General features: G+C 45.3%; 2 protein-coding genes across 5 annotated transcripts; one reads left to right on the top strand and one right to left on the bottom strand.

The window, feature by feature from the left end:
* The first annotated feature begins 140 nt into the window (after positions 1-140).
* On the top strand, positions 141-13076 carry alg13 (ALG13 UDP-N-acetylglucosaminyltransferase subunit). Of its 4 annotated transcripts, none has more exons than XM_030350825.1 (25): positions 141-438; positions 3426-3509; positions 3680-3730; positions 4311-4357; positions 5688-5760; positions 5843-5924; positions 6003-6168; positions 7013-7082; positions 7612-7729; positions 7891-7955; positions 8028-8128; positions 8292-8374; positions 8612-8870; positions 9054-9161; positions 9254-9395; positions 9693-9852; positions 10150-10185; positions 10317-10372; positions 11128-11196; positions 11286-11391; positions 11610-11729; positions 11868-11908; positions 11992-12115; positions 12300-12389; positions 12527-13076. In XM_030350825.1, exons 1-25 carry the CDS (start codon positions 319-321, stop codon positions 12805-12807), a joined length of 2652 nt encoding a protein of 883 aa, XP_030206685.1. In that variant the 5' UTR covers positions 141-318; the 3' UTR covers positions 12808-13076. The 4 variants fall into 4 exon arrangements, with proteins under 4 accessions (XP_030206685.1, XP_030206687.1, XP_030206686.1 ...); XM_030350827.1 differs by having other exon boundaries at positions 142-438; positions 9057-9161; XM_030350826.1 differs by having other exon boundaries at positions 142-438; positions 10153-10185.
* Positions 13077-13774: 698 nt separating this feature from the next.
* zgc:110222 (ASCH domain-containing protein) lies at positions 13775-17022 on the bottom strand. The gene is made up of 2 exons (XM_030350851.1): positions 16631-17022; positions 13775-15452 (listed from the first exon to the last, which is right to left on the bottom strand). The coding sequence occupies exons 1-2, from the start codon at positions 16884-16886 to the stop codon at positions 15226-15228; spliced, it is 483 nt and encodes a 160-aa protein (XP_030206711.1). The 5' UTR covers positions 16887-17022; the 3' UTR covers positions 13775-15225.
* Between the last annotated feature and the right edge of the window lie 2453 nt (positions 17023-19475).

Genomic DNA, 19475 nt, shown 5'->3' with positions numbered 1-19475 from the left:
ACATTTTAATGAGGTTTATAGATGTGGCAAGTTCAGTTTACTGATTCACTAGTAAAACTACTCCAAAATGTATTTTGAAAAAAGGTGTCATCCTCCGTCAAAAAGTTAACAGGTGTCTTTTCACCCAATGAGACGCAGTGTCATCAGAGCTGATTAGAAGCACCTGGTCCAGCCTCACTGTCTCGTTTGGACAGTTTGAACTTTACCCGTTGGTTAACTAGTCTATCGCGGAGGAAAATATAGTTAGTGAATATTGTTATACAGTTGTTAATTAGTGAATAGTAATAGTAGTAAGTACTAAGGAGTAAGTATTGAAGGATGCAGAAGGGTTTGAAGAAGTACTTTGTGAACATGGATGAGTATCTGGCCAGCCTCGGCCTGTACCGCAAGATGCTGGCGCGAGACGCGTCCTGTCTGTTCCGCGCGGTCTCCGAGCAGGTAATGCAAATTAACTTCGCTACAAATTTTAACGCTTTTGCACATTTTACATTTCATTAAAACTGCTCGAGTTCTTCTGTCATTAATCTTTTTTCAATTGAAATTCATTTTTTATGAAATTATTTTTGTGCAGCCTAGGCTACTTGTTTTGCCCGTGTTTTAGGTAATAGTGATGACCGTCTGTGTTACGCCTCGATATGAATACTGTCCCGTTATTGAGTTTTATTACCAGTTCATAAGTCTAAATATTTGTTTAGACGTTTAGCAGTGCACTGACTGACCAGCTGCCTTCTAGATATCCTAATTAGAATCATGACTTCACACGCCTTAATTCGGGTCCAGTCTTCTACTGGTTCTACGGGGAGTTGCCCAATACAACCAGTCTGCAACTGCTTCTAGTTCGAGCTGCTGAGTACAACTGTAATGGTGCGTTCCAGTCAGAGCCCATCCAAACTAGTGGGACGTCGCGTGGGACTTATCCTATCTCCAACTAAGAAAACTGCACTGGAATGCCTGTCGAAGTGGAACGCCCCACCGTCGAAGTGGAACCTCCTCTATAGAACTGGGGGGTTAATGAGGTTTATAGATATGGCAAGTTCAGTTTACTGATTCACTAAATAACACTAGTTCAAAAATGTATTTTGAAAAAAAGGTGTCGTCCTCCGTTCAAAAGTTAACAGGTGTCTTTCCACCCAATGAGACGCAGTGTCATCAGAGCTGATTAGAAGCACCTGGTCCAGCCTCACTGTCTCGTTTGGACAGTTGGAACTTTACCCGTTGGTTAACTAGTCTATCGCGGAGAAAAATATAGTTAGTGAATATTGTTATACAGTTAATTAGTGAATAGTAATAGTAGTAAGTACTAAGGAGTAAGTATTGAAGGATGCAGAAGGGTTTGAAGAAGTACTTTGTGAACATGGATGAGTATCTGGCCAGCCTCGGCCTGTACCACAAGATGCTGACGCGAGACGCGTCTTGTCTGTTCCGCGCGGTATCCGAGCAGATAATGCTAATTAACTTTGCTACAAATGTCAACGCTTTTACACATTTTACATTTCATTATAATACCTTAAAACTACTCGAGCTCTTCTGTCATTTCAATTGAAATTCATTTTTTATGAAATTATTTTTGTGCAGCCTACTCGTTTTGCCCGTGTTTTAGGTAATAGTGACCGTCCGTGTTACGCCTCGATATGAATACTGTCCCGTTATTGAGTTTTTTTTTTTATCATTTCACAAGTCTAAATATTTGTTTAGACGTTTAGCAATGCACTACTGGCCAGCTGCCTTCTAGATATCCTAATTAGAATCATGACTTCACACGCCCTAATTCGGGTCCAGTCTGCTACTGGTCTACAGGGAGTTGCCCAATACAACCAGTCTGCAACTGCTTCTACTTGGAGCTTCTGAATACAACTGTAATCTTCTGCTGGCCTGGGAGCTACCCAGGGGCGTTTCTATGTTTCTGAAAAATCCGGGGTTTAGCCCAAGAGGGAATAGGACAGTGCGCGTGCATAGCGCGCGCGTGTATTTTACCTAGGCTACATCAGGGGTGTCAAACTCATTTTCACAGAGGGCCACTCTGAGGAAATGATAATCACACTAAGGGCCCACCATGGAGTTTGCTGACGTGCCTTCTTTTTAATCCAAAAAGTAAAAACAACATATCTATGGATATATCGTATACAACCTGCGTACAGGGTCATATAGGCTAGGTACCGTTTCATTTCAACATTTTGGGGGAACAATTATAGGTCGGGGGTATGGGGGTGCTCCCCCAGAAATGTTTGAACGTCAAACACTTAATTTCCTGCATTCTGGTGGGTTTTTATTCATCTATCTGTGCCTTTTCTGTATAATTTTTTGGTGGAAATATATTTCTTTCTGTGAAGGAAAAGACAACATTCAGGTTCTTAAAGAAACAACTATTATGGAATATAATGCAGTAAGGCTCTCGGGCATCCTGGATTTTTCAAAACTTTCTGCAAATTGAAAACGTATCACATGTTTTGGGTATTTATTTTTTAGGAATCATGACTCGGCACCAGTGTTAACTATTTATGACACTTAACATTGGTAATGAAATGACAGCCACCATTGAAATTGAAGAGGATGGGCAGCTAGCTAGTTAGCTAAATTGTAAATTAAGGCAAAAATTGGAAACAAATCATGTGTGTGCGTGTATATATGTGTGTATGTATGTATGTATGTATGTATGTATGTATGTATGTATGTATGTATGTATGTATGTATGTATGTATGTATGTATGTATGTATATATATATATGTGTATATATATATATATATATATATATATATATATATAATTTGTTTCCAATTTTTGCCTTAATTTACAATTTAGCTAACTAGCTAGCTGCCCATCCTCTTCAATATAGGGTTAGGGCTAACCCATATATATATATATATATATATATATATATATATATATATATATATATATATATAGATATATATATAGATATATATATATATAGAAAAATCTTTTTTTTAAACAAAAAACAGATTCGGGGCTAATCAAATTAGATCCGGGACTTTAGCCCCGAATAAAACAGCCTAGTGACGCCACTGGAGCTACCCACTACACCCAGTCTCCTACTGTTTCTACTTGGAGCTTCCTAGTAAAACCAGTCTGCTACCTTTTACTACTGGAAGCTGACCCTTTAAACGTGAGTCTGCTACTGTTACTAATGGGAGCTGCCCATTACAACCTCAGTCTAGTACTTGTTATGGGAGATGGCCATTACAACAGTCTTCTACTGGAGGCTGCCCAGTAAAATCCTAATCTGCTACTGGCTCTACTGGCAGCTGCCCATTACAGCTGTGGTGTGTGCTGTTGTATCGAGCCAACAAGTGTGCTGTTGTCTTGGCGAAGGCTTATTGTGTTATAGCGTTATAGCGAAGTGTTTCGGGTTTAAGCTGAGTGCGTTGTTTTGGTTGTTGACATATTTAAGTGTGCTGTGTCGTAGCTGTACTGCTCCCAGCACCACCACCAGAAGATCCGTCGAGAGTGTGCCAACTTCATGAGAGCCAACCGATGCAAATTTGAGCCGGTGAGACTGGGACCTGTGTCTACCTTCCTTCATTAGCTTTCTGGTGAAATCAACCTTCTGGTTAATTCAACCTTATGGCTTATTAATCCTTCCTTTATTCAACCTTCCTTAACTAAACATTCTGGTTATTTAACACTTCTGGTAAATTAATCTCTCCCCCTTTCTCTCAGTTTGTCCAAGGTTCATTTGAAAAATACTTGGAACGCTTGGAAGACCCAAAGGTATACTTTTATCATGACGAATAATATCTAAGATGTTATACAGCATGTATTTGGTGGAGGTGTGTTTATTGTAAACCCTGTGGGAGTGATGTTTTATTAATTAGTAACCCTCGTTTTGATGATGTTTTATTGTAAACTTAATGTTTGTGGTGGTGTGTGATGTTTATTGTAAACCTAATATTGGTGGTAGTAATGTGCTGCTTGTTGTAAACCTTAGTGGTACTGATATCTTGTTTATTGTATTTAATGTGAATGGTGGTGATGTGTTTATTGCATACCTTAGTGGTAGTGATGTGGTGTTTATTGTAGCCTTATGTTAGTGGTAGTGATGTGGTGTTTATTGTAGCCTTATGTTAGTGGTAGTGATGTGGTGTTTATTGGGAACCTCAGTTCGTGGTAGTGACGTGGTGTTTATGGTTAACCTTATGTTGATGGAGGTAATGTGTTTGTTAACATTATCTTTTGGTAGTGATGTGGTATTTATCGGGAACTTCATGTTAGTGGTAGTGATGTGGTGTTTATTGGAAACCTCAAGTTAGTGGTAGTGATGTGGTGTTTATTGGAAACCTTGTTTGTCCAGGAAACTGCTGGCCAGGTGGAGATCAAGGCTCTGTCTCTGCTGTACAGGTAAGAAATAAGCAGCAGCTGGTTCACCTACTCAACAATAAACTGTAGTGTTCAACTATTTTCACTATTAAACACTAAACCATAGTGCTTAACTAGTCTCACTACTAAACACCCAACCATGGTGTTTAGTAATAACAGTTAAACAATATGGCAGGGCTCTCAAGTTTTGAACTGAGTTCAGAGTAAGATTTTGTCAGCGGTGGGTATATTAACATGTGACTGCATACAAATGTGTCAACAGACATGCTGACTAATGTAGGAAAGTAAGCATTATTGGCCCTTAACACTAATATTCAGAAACAACACTGCCTCAAAAGGCTATTGGTTTGAGCAACACCAGTAGAGGCATATACTTTTCCCTGAACTTTTAAACTGTGCAAAAACATAATTATATATTTATGTGGCAATCAGTTTAATGCTTAAAATACATCTGTGGCATTCAGTAGGCAAATGCTGTGGTAAAGTGTGTAAAGTATGACCAAGTGTTTCTTTATGTTCAATAGATAGAACTGTATCAAGTATGAGCAATTTGTTAATGTTTGTCCCTATAAAACAATAATGGTAAAAAAGTAAATACAAAACATGGCGGTAACTAAGTAAGTCAAACCGTCCAATCTGAAGGCTGTACTTAACCACTCCCCCTACTCACTTCCACCAATACAAAGCGAACAGAACTGACGGGAGGGCGTAGTCTAACTAGTTTGTAAAAGACCCAGAGAAACGCAACGCAACGCAAATTCAATGTGAACATGTATAAGGCTTTAATAAAATCCCGGACGATTTTGAAATTCCGCCACTCTTTTTTTAAAGTGTCTCAAAAAGAGGGTATGTCCGGGCAAAAGAGGACGTCTGGTACCCTACTTACGGGAAACTCATTTGATTCTTGCCTGTTCTACTGTTAAAAAGCGGCCCAAATTGATGATCTATTCTGGTAATTTCTCTGCGTGAGAAACACGAAATGTGGCGTGTGAGCGTGTGCATGGGTTGAATTGAGTGCGTCTCACGCCGAATGCGTGAGACTTGGGAGCCCTGATATGGTTATGTGTGTAACATCTGGGTCTGATGCCATCTGGGTCTGATGCCATCTGGGTCTGATGCCATCTGGGTCTGATGCCATCTGGGTCTGATGCCACCGGGGTCTTGACGCCACCGGGGTCTTGACGCTACCAGGGTCTTGACTCCACCAGGGTTGGGTGTTTGACCACAAGCTGGAAGATGGGTCGGAGGTGAACCAGGTTTGGTCAGATTTCCCCATACAGTAGAAGACCACAGGTCTAACCAAGAGCAGGTGGAGTGGTTTAAGCATATGTATGTGCGTGTTTGTGTGTAGGCGCTGTTTCTGGATTTATCGATTTCCGGGGAAAGCAGCGACAGTGATCACAGAAGAGGAATTTGTTGACAAGGTACGATACAGGAGACATTGCAGGAGACACTGTAGGAGATACTGACTTCCTGTGTGAGCCTGACTTCCTGCTTGTTCCCTAGGTGATTCTGTGTTGCTCCAACAACGGTCACTATGACATCGTTTATCCTCGACACTACCCCGCCATCGCTGCCCTCTGCCAGTGTGAGTCACTCATTGTGGGTGTTGTGATTATCGTGTGTGTGTCTGTGTATAATGTATATATCGTGTGTCTGTGTGTAGCCATGCTGTATGAGCTCCTCTACACGCGTGTGTTTGGGGTGGAGGAAGCTGATCTGTGCCAGGCACTGGAAGCCTTCCGGGTCGGAGGTCGGCGCTATAGAAACAGCCCTTCAGCCTGCAGCGACGGAGACCTGGGCTACGACACGCCAGAGGATCCACCTCACAGGTACTTCTGTAGCACTGTACTGTCATGTACTACTGTAGTACTATCACAAACTACGGTAGTACTACTGTATCCTACTGCAGTACTACTGTAGGACTGTCTCCTACTGCAGTACTATGTTGGTACTGTCATGTACTACTGAAGTACTTTCACAAACTACGGTAGTACTACTGTATCCTACTGCAGTACTACTGTAGGACTGTCTCCTACTGCAGTACTATGGTGGTACTGTCATATACTACTGCAGTACTAATGTAGGACTGTCTCCTACTGCAGTACTATGGTGGTACTGTTGTGTACTACTGCAGTACTACTGTAGGACTGTCTCCTACTGCAGTACTACTGTAGGACTGTCTCCTACTGCAGTACTATGGTGGTACTGTTGTGTACTACTGCAGTACTACTGTAGGACTGTCTCCTACTGCAGTACTATGGTGGTACTGTTGTGTACTACTGCAGTACTACTGTAGGACTGTCTCCTACTGCAGTACTACTGTAGGACTGTCTCCTACTGCAGTACTATGGTGGTACTGTTGTGTACTACTGCAGTACTACTGTAGGACTGTCTCCTACTGCAGTACTATGGTGGTACTGTCATGTACTACTGCAGTACTACTGTAGGACTGTCTCCTACTGCAGTACTATGGTGGTAGTGTTGTGTACTACTGCAGTACTACTGTAGGACTGTCTCCTACTGCAGTACTGTGGTGGTACTGTCATGTACTACTGCAGTACTACTGTAGGACTGTCTCCTACTGCAGTACTATGGTGGTACTGTCATGTACTACTGTGATGCCGTCCATTCTGCAACATGCATTGAGAACAGCGTGTGTTCGATTTGCTCCAGGGAGGACTGGGACCTGGGGGGATCTGGAGGACCGGCAGAAGACAAGACCAGAGCACCAGAAGACTGCAAGGTGAGTGCATTTACTCTAGGAGGTGAAGGCTGTGTGTATGTCTGAACAAATTATGTCTGGTTACACCTCATGTGTAAAACAAAGACAGAACACCAAGTAGGGAGCGACCTGGAGGGCCACAAGGGACATCTGTGAATTATATAACTGGTTTGACCGTAGATATGGACACATGGCTAAAAAAGGTCACAACACGCTTACAACTGCCTCAGCCTGTTAATTGATAGAGGTTTGCACCTCATCCATGGTTTGCTCAATCAGGGAGAATGGTGTCATCAATGGTATGAGTATACCTCATACACCGCCGAAGGTGGCGTCAACAACAGTTGACTTCATCTATCGTGCAACCACACGCGGCTGTTTATAGACGTGTCTTTGCAATACAATGTTTCAAATGGCAAATTTATCTGAGCTTCCAAACGGTGGTATGAATGCAGCCTATTAGCATTGTGTTGAATATCATGCGAGTGTTCAATAGTGTGTGTATCACGTGTTACCATGACGATAATACTCCAATCTCATTGGGTCGTAGGGTACAGAGCAAGCCGGCCCGGGAGGCAGGCTGGCTCTGCCCTATAAAGTTCTCAAGTCTCTGGACACGGAACTCTACAGAAACCTGGAGTTTGATGTCTGGCACGACACACGCAAAGGTACCACATTGAATAGGGTATTAGATGTATGTTTCCGGTGTTTAATGTCACCGACATTAAAGAAGTAGATGCATGTTCCCAGTGTGTAATGTTGTATAACATTAAGGTATTTGATATAAGTTTCTATGGTATAATGTTAACAATACGTTTGGTTGGTCTAGAGATGCAGAAGACGGACTACATGGTGTTTGCAGGGAGACAATACTTCCTGGGTGACAAATGTCAGGTGAGAGGCTCTTCCACCGTATCTTAATATTAACTGTGTGAGTTAATTCACCAAAGTGTTTGTGTTTGTTAGGTCCGTCTAGAGCTCAAGGGGAAATACTACAATGCCTTCATCCAGGAAGTAGGAACTCACTCCTCTGCAGTGACGGTCTTCATCGAGGAACTGGGAGAGAAGTACAATACATAATTACTACACAAGAGTCCTATGTAATTTAATATATATAATGTAATATAACAGTTCTGTAAACACAACAGACATAATGTGCAGTAATGTTGCATTCGAAAATACCCAACAAGTTTATGTGGCAGTGATGTATTAGAAGTTTATGTTTTATAGACACCTGGTGCCACTGGCCAACCTGAAGCCAGTCAACCCAGTTCCTGCCTGGAATGTTGTTACCAGCCGTAAAGGAGACCTAGGTACTATAGAGTACTACAATATAATAATAAAGTACTATTATACAATAATGTATTTCGGTTTATAGTACCATATTTTAGTAAAAAAATATTATTATATAATGTACTGTCTGTCTCTCTCTACTGATCTGACTCTACCTGTCTGTCTGCGACATATACAACTTATTTGTCTCTCTACTTTTCTGTCTTTCTCTCTCTCTCCACCTGTCTGTCTCTGTCTACCTGTGTCTCTCAATCTAGACGGGGAAAGCCGCACGCAGCGGCATCATCGTCACCGCTACTTCAGGAAGTCTCGTGGTGGCGGGAAGGGGGCGGAGCTACTGGTGGTGACCTCATCATACGGGGGGCGGCCCTCCTCCCAGACCACCCTCCCCCCCCGCTTCCAGCCCTCTGCTCCCCCTCGCCCAGGACTCCACCCCCCTCCATCATCTCCAGGGGGCATGACCTATGACCCCTACGCCCCTCACACAGCCAGACCTCCCCGCTACGGAGCGCCCAGGTCGACACCCTCATGACGCCATCGTCACATGATCCTCATGACGGCCAATGGGAACCGTTCACACGCAAGATGCACCCTACTGATTGTCTCTCTGTCTGTCTGTGTCTCTCCCATCGTTGTCCGTCTCCGTCCTGCTCTGTCTGCCTGTCTGTCTTGCTTTCTCTCGGTCTATCTTCTGGTCAGAAGCTCCACGAGATTTTTGAACCGTCACCTGATAGGTCCACAGCTGGCCTACTACCACCCAGGAAGGCGCTATTACCATGGTTACGACAACTACGCCTTCCGCTCCCGGTGAGCGTCTCTCCCACATGCTTGAAGTCCATAATAAACAACACAAGCACTGAATGAAGTGGTGTGGGTGGGTGTGGTGTGTGTGTGTGCAGGCGTAGCCGGCGTAGTCAGATGATGTCGTCCATCAACAAGGACGGACAGTTTGGGTTCCCTGAAGGGGAGGAGGAGCAGGACGGAACCATCACCTACTACCAGCTGGAGACCGGATCAGAGGACATGTTCCCTCCCCTGCCGGTCTGTCCCGTTCTCTAGCCGTGTCTCACTAGCTTTCTCTCCATCTGTAGTTGCTCTATTAATATGAAAGCAAAGTATTTTCCAAAGTAGGCTATACTATTAGACGGGCTGTGGGTAAGACTCATCATTGAGTGTAATTAGCTAGTGATGGCCTTGCCGTGGTTGGCTGTTAGTGAGTGAACTCCATGCTGCCTGTCAAACCTTGTCCTCAGGCAGAGAGGGACGTCGGTTTGGTATGTTTCAGAGTTGCGTCATCGCTCTAGATACTGAACTGTCTTCATGTCTGTCTGTCTATAGGGGCAGACGGCTCCTCCCCCTATGATGGGTGCTCCCACCCCCCCCACCTCCTCCCCCTACTGGGCCCAGCGGGGGCCCATGCCTGCCCCTCCTCCCGCTAAGCATCATGGGACTTCTTCAGAGGATGACCAGGAAGACACCAGCACCGTGGAGGACCAGGGTGAGGCCACCCTAAACCCACCTCCACCCTTAACCCACCGCCACCCTAACCATACCACCACCCATAACCCACCTTTATCCCTAACCACACACCACCCTAACCCTACCTTTATCCATAACCACACCACCACCCTAACAACACCTTTATCCACCCTAATGCCACCTGTCACCCAAAGGCCACTTTCAAGTTAACGCCACCACAGCCCAGTCCCATCACCTGCAGGCAGCCCTGCAGTCTGCCTGCAGGTGATTGTCCAGTAATATTGTCCTGCTTAACTTGGTGTCTCTGTCTGTCCAGCAGAGTACACTGAAGAGTATCTGTATGGAGCTCAAGGCGAGTACTGATCACTGGTGCTAACATGACTTGTGTTAAACCGTGTGTGTAAGCATGCCATTGTCAGACGGTGTGTTTGCATGCTATTGTTGGACGGTATAAGCCATGCTAATGTGGGTTTGTTTCTTCAGAGTCTGGTTTCCAGAGCCCAGGGGTCTACACAGGGCCAGAGTCTACTGCTAACATGGTACATATGTTGCATGACACTTTTGGCACATGACCCCAGTCTGCTCATCAACACCAGTCTCCAAACGCTCGACTAACTAACCCGGACACTGGAAACTCAACACCACAAACCTCTACAGTACTTGCAGATGGACAGACGGGTGTAGTGGTGCAGGGACGGGTTTAGTAACCCGTACCCTATAATACAGCCATGTGTTGTTCACCTAGCCCTAGCCCATACCCTATAATACATGTACATTTAGGCCATTTAGCAGACGCTTTTATCCAAAGCTACTTACAATAAGTACATTTGTCATAAGAAGTGCAACAATATATCGCTATCGGTACGGTAAGGATGTTCATAGAACAAAGTGCAAGTTCAACAATCGCTAGGCTAACCAATTCCCCGTGTTGCAGCAATGATAGCAGCTACTGCAGTTGCCACACGGTTAAGTACTATAATACAATACAATGTACAATGGTGGCCAGAAGGGGGAGGGTGGCTATATGAGAGGTGGACTCTGAACAGGTGAGTCTTGAGTCTTTTTCGGAAGAAGTCAGCGACTGCGGTCCTGAGAATGGCAGGGAGCTCGTTCCACCACTAATACAGCAATGTGTTGTTCACCTAGCCCTAACCCTATAATACAGCCATGTGTTGTTCACCTAGCCCTAACCCTATAAAGCAGCCATGTGTTGTTCACCTAGCCCTAACCTTATATTACAGCCATGTGTTGATCATCTAGGCCTAACCCTATAATACAGCCATGTGTTCTTCAGAGTCTCCAGGAAGGAAACCACGCAGACTCTCCACCTGACACACTCACCAACTACACCTTCACCCACCAGGTACAATAACTACACCTTCACCAACTAACTACCCCTCACCAGCAGGTACACTAACTACACAGATCGACCGTTTCTTTAACCATCCACAGGTGGTTAAATCAGCTGTCATCTCCTCTCCTTCATCATCATCCTCCTCATCTTCCTCTCACACGTCTCCAGCTTCTCACCTGCCTTCCCAGGGACACACACACACAGGTAACACACAAGGACACACAAGCAGGTCACGCAGGGTCAAACACACATGGGCGACACGCACACGGGTGACGCACACAAAGGAAACAGGATCACAGTTAGCATGATTCAAGATGGTTTTATCGTCATATGCACAACAATTACAGAGCAGTCGCTGGCAATGAAATTCTTTAGTCTTGGGACACAAACACGCAGGTGACTGCAACAGGTTTTGTTTGTAGTTGCCATGGCGATCCCGGCTGCATCTCAGTGGTTGGTCAACGAGCTGGGAGAGCCACTGAGCCCGCTGTTGTCGCCGCCCCCCTACTCCTATGACCCCAACGGCAACGACCTTCCTCGAGGTCAGTGAACCTTACCTACTGTATTCATCTACTCTTTTGACCTCCTCACTGTCATCCCGAGATGAGGCTTTAAAGAAGCCCTGATTGCTATAGCTTCCATGTTGTGCGTGAACGGTAAGTCGTGTCCTCTCTTTGCAGACTGCAGAGTGTTGCAGCACTACTTCAACCTGGGAGTTCAGGTAAGCAGGCAACCATTCCCCCCCTATGGAGCATTCTGATTGGTTCATGTGCACTGGCATCACTGTGATATCATGTCCTGCAGTGGTACCATCAGAGCTGCTGGCAGCAGGCCTACACACCCCCCCCGGACACCACCTACCACTACCAGACCTATCCCTCACACTACCTTAGCCACGTCCACAACCAGGAGCCACGCCCCATGCATGGTAAGGGCCCTCCTTCTGGCGATCGTGTCATCTCTAGTCTGGTTCATGTCCTCTGAACTTAGTCTCTACTCTGGGTCGTCTCTAGTCTGGTTTATCTGATAATGTTGAGTGGATGATTGAGACTAGTTTGGAGGTCCTTCTAACCCATAACCATCAGAGTGTGATGGTTCTGGTTTGGTCCCAGCAGGGGTCCAGTCAGCTGGGACGCAGCCGGTTGCTCCCTATCCTGAATCCACGAGGAACACCGGAGACCCTCAGGCAGACCAGCACAGCGGTCTGTACACTACAACTACACACTAAAACTACTACACACATTACACAATTACAAACTATGGGCAGAGCTCCAAACTAGTGCATTCAACTACAACCTGGACACCCTACAGACATGTAACTGTTGAACTTTCTCTCTAGGCCCCACCCTGTCTCATGATGGCTCCACTCCTCTGAGCCCTGTGACTCCAGCTCCACCCCTCCTCTACCAGGACCATAACCCGCCCCCCCTCCTCCCCCTTCCCTACGAGGCCACGCCCCCATCCTATGTCTCTGTCCCCCCGACGCCCCACCCCTCCTACCACCAGTATCCAATCAGCTGGGCTCCTGGACCACGCCTCTACTGCGCTGCCCCTACTGCCTCCCACCTGGTGGGCTACGTCACCACCCCCCCACACCAGCAATACATACCACACATCTAACGCCCCTCATGACATCTAACTCCCCCAAACTACATGACGTCTAGAGTACACTTGGCCATAAGATGAGCACTGTTGATGGCAGTACGCATAGCACTGTCTAATGTTAGCAATACAATAGCACTGTTAGATTTATGCACATCACTGTAATGTTGGCATTACAAAAAGCACTGTTAGCATTACAAATAGCACTGTTCAGGCCTTCAGGGTAGCACTGTATAATGTCAGCATTACACATAGCACTAAGTATAGCACTGTATGTTGGGATTATCCATAGCACTGTATCGTGTTACAACCAAACGTAATACTATATGATTTTGGCACAATTATTTGTTGGGTTGGTCTATTAGACCTGGTTAAGACACACGTGATGGGCTCATTGCTGTCAATCAAGTGTCTGCACAAATTACGGGGTCATCAGGTTGTTCTACATGGTTCTTTCTGTTGCATTGTTCAATAACATCTGTTTGGGCTGAATAAAGAGGCACAGCTAACTCTGCTACCTCACTTCTTTCTCACTTTCTCTAGCTTGCAATTCAGTCTAACAGGATTGCTCATCCTCGTGCCCACTGCATCCGTCCGTTGACGGATCCCCATTGACTTTGAATGGGGACGGACGCGCAATGCATTGTGGATCCGTGCGCTCTGTTGGAGCCTTTACCCCGACCAATGTGTGTGCATCACTTGGTTTGACATGTTTAAATGTGCCTCTAGTCAGTCCTTCCAGAAAAATGTGTCGTTCTTTTGATTGTTTCAGCCAAAAATCCTCTTATGCGGCACGTTTTCTTAAATGCGCTTAAATATGCGGCATATTTATTAGGGATGAAAATTATTAGGGATTTGAACATTTTGACCGATACCGTATCCGATATTGAAATTGCTGTTACGGCCGATAAACGATATTTACCGATATTGGTATAAAAACAAGTTTCTATGATTATTTTGTATACTGAAGAACATGTAAACACTGTGAATATGAAAGTTATTTCTTTCTTTATTTTCCAAAACTTCGAAATACATTGTTTCAAGTTACAGGGCATCCATAACAAACACAAGTTACTAACAGTGTTAGTTTTAGGCTACTTTTACAACTTGCATCTATAAAAAAGTTTGGATCACAAATCAAAATATCTTGACAAGGTTTATAACTTAAATCAAATTTGCCAATATTCATGGAAACCAGACACTTGTCTTATAAATTACAAAAAGTGTTTCAAGTTTAAGTCAATTTCAACTCAAATCTGTGAAATGGACTAAATCAAATATATCAAGGGAGGTTGGTTGTAGTCTTTTCACTCGGTTCTAGCCCTACTGTTGATCCGGAGAACCGAGTGAAAAGACTACAACCAAATATAAACATGTCCGGTTCCGGTTTCCGTTTCAATGGGATTACGGAACGCCAAATAAAACAAACTGTATTTCGCTACGATACTTGATGTTACTACCGGAATTGTCCTTTAAACATGCGCTAATCACGTGAACGCACAACTTTTTTTTTAATCAGCCGATCCGCGGATCACTTGTGTCCCGAACCGTGAGGGTTGATCCGTACGGATCACGGGAAACCCGTGAACCGTTGCACCACTAGTGGTGTTGAATGATTTGACACGGCATCCTCCGCGCATTACTTCGGCTTTGCAAGTACTGCATATTGCAATTCGATTACCTTCCTTTGAGACCGTAAAAAACATCCAACCCGTCGACATTAATTCTTTTCAGTTAAGGTGACAAACACTCATGTACTGCCTCTCCGTGCGTCACTGACACTGTCACATGACCAAACAAGCTGCGCATGGGCAAAAACCACACGCAACGGCAACTAGACGGAAATAAATATCGGCTGTTAATATCGGACCAGTTTTACTTATCGGGCCGATGCCAATACGGAAACGGAAAAGCATAATAGGCCCCCTTTAAAGGACTAAAATCGGCCGATAACGATATCACTGCCGATATATCGTGCATCCCTAATATTTATGCAATTTTATGCGGTGAAATTGCGGGAACTTGCGAAAAATGCAGCTTTTCGATGTTCACGTCTCGTAATTACATAACGTTCCCATGGCAACGGGGGGAAATGGCTGCTCGTGTGAAGTAAACGCAACATTTTTCTACTTTCTAAGACAGACTTCTTAGCAACGAAAATGCGGCGATTATGAAATCATGAACGCCCCGCATATTTTGCGCGGAAATCTACAGTTTATGCGGTGAAAGTGCAGCATATTTAAAAAAATGCATGAATATGCAGACTTTGGCTGATTATGCGATCGCATAATCGCGTCTTTCTGGAGGGACTGTCTAGTTCACATTAGATTAAATACTTTAATACATAATGATCATAAACAAATGTCATACAATAGATGTGGGTCCCCTTGAGATGTCCTTTGGGGTTGGGTATTAGCATTTGGGTAGGGTTAAGTGCTAGGTAGTTGGGTAGGGGCTAGGCAGTAGGTGTGTCGGTATCTGTACAGTCCAGATGTCCTTGTTGCCATGGCAGAAAAGCGGCTCCACCAACCATTGAGGGTTTGACAGGCGGGTCAGGTGTTTTTCTTCTAGACCAAACAGAAGAGCTGCTTTTTCCCACTCCTGCAGGTCCTCCTCTTGCAGGACAGCGGGGCACTGCCAGGTTACGCCTACTTCCACCAGACCTGTCAGTCAGAAAACAACCAATGAGCAAGAAGCAGGGGCTAGTAGCTATGAGGTTGGACAGTGATGGCTGTCCATATAGTGTTCACTCTAGTTTATTTGATTAAATTAGCTTTTTACAAGGGACCCAAGACGTTTACTCCATAGCAAACGGGTGAGTGCTCGGTTGACCCTTTAAAGTACCAGTGAAACCGGTACTTTAAAGGGTCAAAACACGCAGCGTTGCAGATCTTCGCCGGGAAAGAGTCCCAGAGGGTGGGGGCCCAGCAGGCTGCAGATTGGTGTCGGGGGTTGCAGAACAGAATCCGGGATGGGGTTGAAGGTGCTCTGATGGGGCATTGGGGGATCTGTAGGTGAGGATGATTTTATAGTTGGTCCAGGACTCGGCACCGGAAGTTCTGCGGGCCCTGGAGCCGATCCAGCAGCTGAGTTCTGCAGGTTCTTGAGCCGAGCAAGCAGCTGAGTTCTGCAGGTCCTGGAGCCGGTTCAGCAGCTGAGTTCTGCAGGTTCTTGAGCCAGTTCAGCAGTTGAGTTCTGCAGGTCCTGGAGCCGGTTCAGCAGCTGAGTTCTGCAGGTCCTGGAGCCGGTTCAGCAGCTGAGTTCTGCAGGTTCTGGAGCCGGTTCAGCAGCTGAGTTCTGCAGGTTCTGGAGCCGGTTCAGCAGCTGAGTTCTGCAGGTCCTTGAGCCGGTTCAGCAGCTGAGTTCTGCAGGTTCTTGAGCCGGTTCAGCAGTTGAGTTCTGCAGGTTCTTGAGCCGTTTTAGCAGCCGAGTTCTGCAGGTTCTTGAGCCGGTTCAGCAGCTGAGTTCTGCAGGTCCTGCAGCTGGTTCAACAGCTGAGTTCTGCGGGTCCTGCAGCTGGTTCAGCAGCCTAGTTCTGCAGGTCCTGGAGCCGGTTCAGCAGCTGAGTTCTGCAGGACTGCTCTGTTGCAGTGATTCAAACGGGAGGCAATGAAGACCTCTGCTGCGCAGTCTGACAGTGATGGCTTGACTTCGAGATGTTTTAAAAGTGGTAGAAGCAGATCCTACCGGGCTATCCTTTAAATTGTTAGTGTTGGAATAATAACGTTATTGTCATCTACTAGTAAGAAGATATAAATTGTTAAAAGTCTAGTTAGAGTTATATTTCCACTAGTTAGTAGTTAATGCTATAATAGTAAGTTTTACAACAAAAAAGTTTTACCTGCCACCACGCCTCGGCCGAACCTCTCTCCTGACTCCAGGAGCGCGTCTATCTGAGCACCGCTCCACCCAAGCGTGGTCAGCACCGTGGCCCAGTCGCCACCCTCCCAGTCCCGCTGCGCGATGTGGATCGCTATTGACTGGCACTCAAGCTCCGACAGCAGTGGTCTCCAGCGTGTCTCCACAGTCTTCACTCCGTTTAGAACTAGCCCAGCATACGGCTGGCGGAACGACAAACAGGGAAACTCTACAGACATCCCCTTGGTAATACTATGTGTACACTAGGTTTATATTCAGACAGTATATCATTGTACAATTACTCCTTAGAGGTAGTGTTGTTGCGTTGACGAATAGCTGCCTCTTCTTCTGCTGCTCCCAAATCCACATGTCCCACTGTGTCGCCCTCTGCTGGTAAACACGGAGTCGACCTCCTATACAACTACATTCTTAACATGAAAATAACCAATGGACAAAGCCATTTTCCTCCCAGTGATCTGGGGCCTCGTGTACTAAGACTTGCGTGGATTTCATACTGAAACTTGGCGTACGCCAAAACCCAGAAACTGTCTTACGCACAAATAAATTCAGATGTATCAAAGTGTGCGAACGCACGGATCCAAGCACGTTTCTTTTGTACATCTCAATCAACGCGGAATTGAGCGCACATGCCGAGGTGCCAAACTCCTCCCTGTCCACGCCCTTATTTGAATATGCAATTTCATTTAAATTGGCCTCTGGACCTGAGATTCACCTCTTAATCCGATCAGCTGGCACCATGAACAGAGGCAAAAAACGAAACTTCACGGAGCCTCAGCTCTAGATTTTGCTCCACGAGGTAGAAATGCGCAAGCATATGCTATTTGGAACCCTGTCAACAGGGATAAATGCAAAACAAAAGAGAAGTGAGTGGGAGCGTGTTTGCGAGGCCGTCAATGCAGTCTCAGCAGCGCACACACTCTGAAATTAAAAAAAAGTGGTCAGACCTCAAGGTGGAGGTGAAGCGGAGGGTTTCTGCCCACCGCCGAAGCGTGACCGCAACAGGTGGGGGGACGGGAGTGGGGGAACTCTCCCCCTTGGATTTGAGAGTGGCCGCTTTGATCGGTGACACAGCTCTCACCGGAGTGGTGGGAGCCCATGAAGGGGACACCGATCATCCCCAAGGTAAATATGCTGTCATAAATGCTGTAATTATACTGGTCATACAATTGGCTGCTTACAATACACATAAGTCGTGCGTAAAGATGCCAGGATATTAAAGACTTTAACTCGTGTTTATTAACTTAATTTTTTTATTTTTGAATAGACAAGCAAGGAGAGGGCACGGATTGCTCCGTCGGCCCCGGCGTCTCCTCCGTCGGCCCCGGCATCTCCTCCGTCGGCCCCGCCACTCCAGCGCCCTTCGGATTTGACCATTAGCGATGTCCTCTAACAACGCTAACGCAGCCATTTTTAAAACAATTTTCTTCATCCATTGCGCATGCTTTTATAGCCACCCATATAATTGCAAGGTGTGTTAATTGTTCATTAGTGTGTCTCTGATGTGCAAATCACTCTGATGAGTCATTGTTTTCACCTTTTTTCCCAGTTTCCCAGCGTCACCTTAAGTGTCGCCAAAGGAACAATAGCTGTAGAAACGTGCATACGACAGCTCTGGAGCTGGCGTGGGGACCGCACATTTTTACGGTAATTTCACGTTTTGTACATCTGAACGTGAGCGTGGAAAAGGACGTACGCCACGTTTTTGTGCGTACGCCACCTTAGTACATGAGGCCCCAGGGGGGTCTCATTTATTACCGTTGCGTACGCACAAAACGGGGCTGTGATCACGCCAAGGTTGTGATCTATAAAAAATACTTGACGGGAAAAAGTGCGCAGCCCCAAGCAAACTCTGACCCATGCGTACGCATGGTTTGTGGTGAACTGAAGTCAGACCGAATAGAAGAACGATTATGTTTTATCATCACCCTTCATAAATTTAATTTCCGCCCGTATCATGCGTTAAATCTATGTAATCAGAATAATTTAAGTCAACTGCGTTATTTCTCAGTTATAACTCCAGAAACATCTCCTTAGAATAGAAATAAAAAAAATCTCTATTTAATCCCGTCAATCCATACTGTCCACTGACGGAGCGACTGCATGGAATAATGCATCTGTCCAACATGTGTCAATAACATAATATTTTTATGTGACACTGTAAACACATAATCAAATGTCAATTAAATTCCCAAGTTTGGAAAACCAAGCCACACTCCTCATCTCAATCGTTGTCCGTTACTCTTGATGCTTTTCATGAGAAATCAGGCATTAAAAAGGGGTTATGTTCAAGAACATTTTACATGGGTGATTATGATTATCCAAGGTGTTCTCGGTCAGTCTTATTACCGTAACCCTATAAATACAGAGGTGAGCGCCGCCGCCGTGGTAATGCTGTACAATATGGCACTTCTGGCGGACCATGCAAATGGCAGGATTCGGAGGGAGAGGGTCGTTAGGGACCATAACGATTTATTGGTAGGCTACATAAAAATATTTAACTTTATGTCAGACCACTTCTTTTTTAATTCTGGGACTGTTCGCTCCGTGCTACTGACAGAGTTCACTGCTGCAGCAACATGTTGCCACTCACTCTGCTTTTTGTTGTTGGCGATCCCAATCCCGCGACCGCCGAACAAAACTACTTTGTGTCTCCACTTCAACCTCCGTGAAATTTCGCTTTTTTGCTTTTCTCAGTACTTCTGCCATTGTTTCCGACAAGGCATAATACTTGCATCTGAGTCTGTTTTATATGCAGATCGCATTCATGAGGTAAGTTGCATTGACCATTTATGGTTAGAAAGGGGCGT

This window comes from Gadus morhua, chromosome 3 (genome assembly GCF_902167405.1).
Source record: "Gadus morhua chromosome 3, gadMor3.0, whole genome shotgun sequence".
Classification (NCBI taxonomy): domain Eukaryota; kingdom Metazoa; phylum Chordata; class Actinopteri; order Gadiformes; family Gadidae; genus Gadus; species Gadus morhua.
Note: the sequence above shows the minus strand (reverse complement) of the source record. Positions and strands in the feature narration are given on the sequence as shown.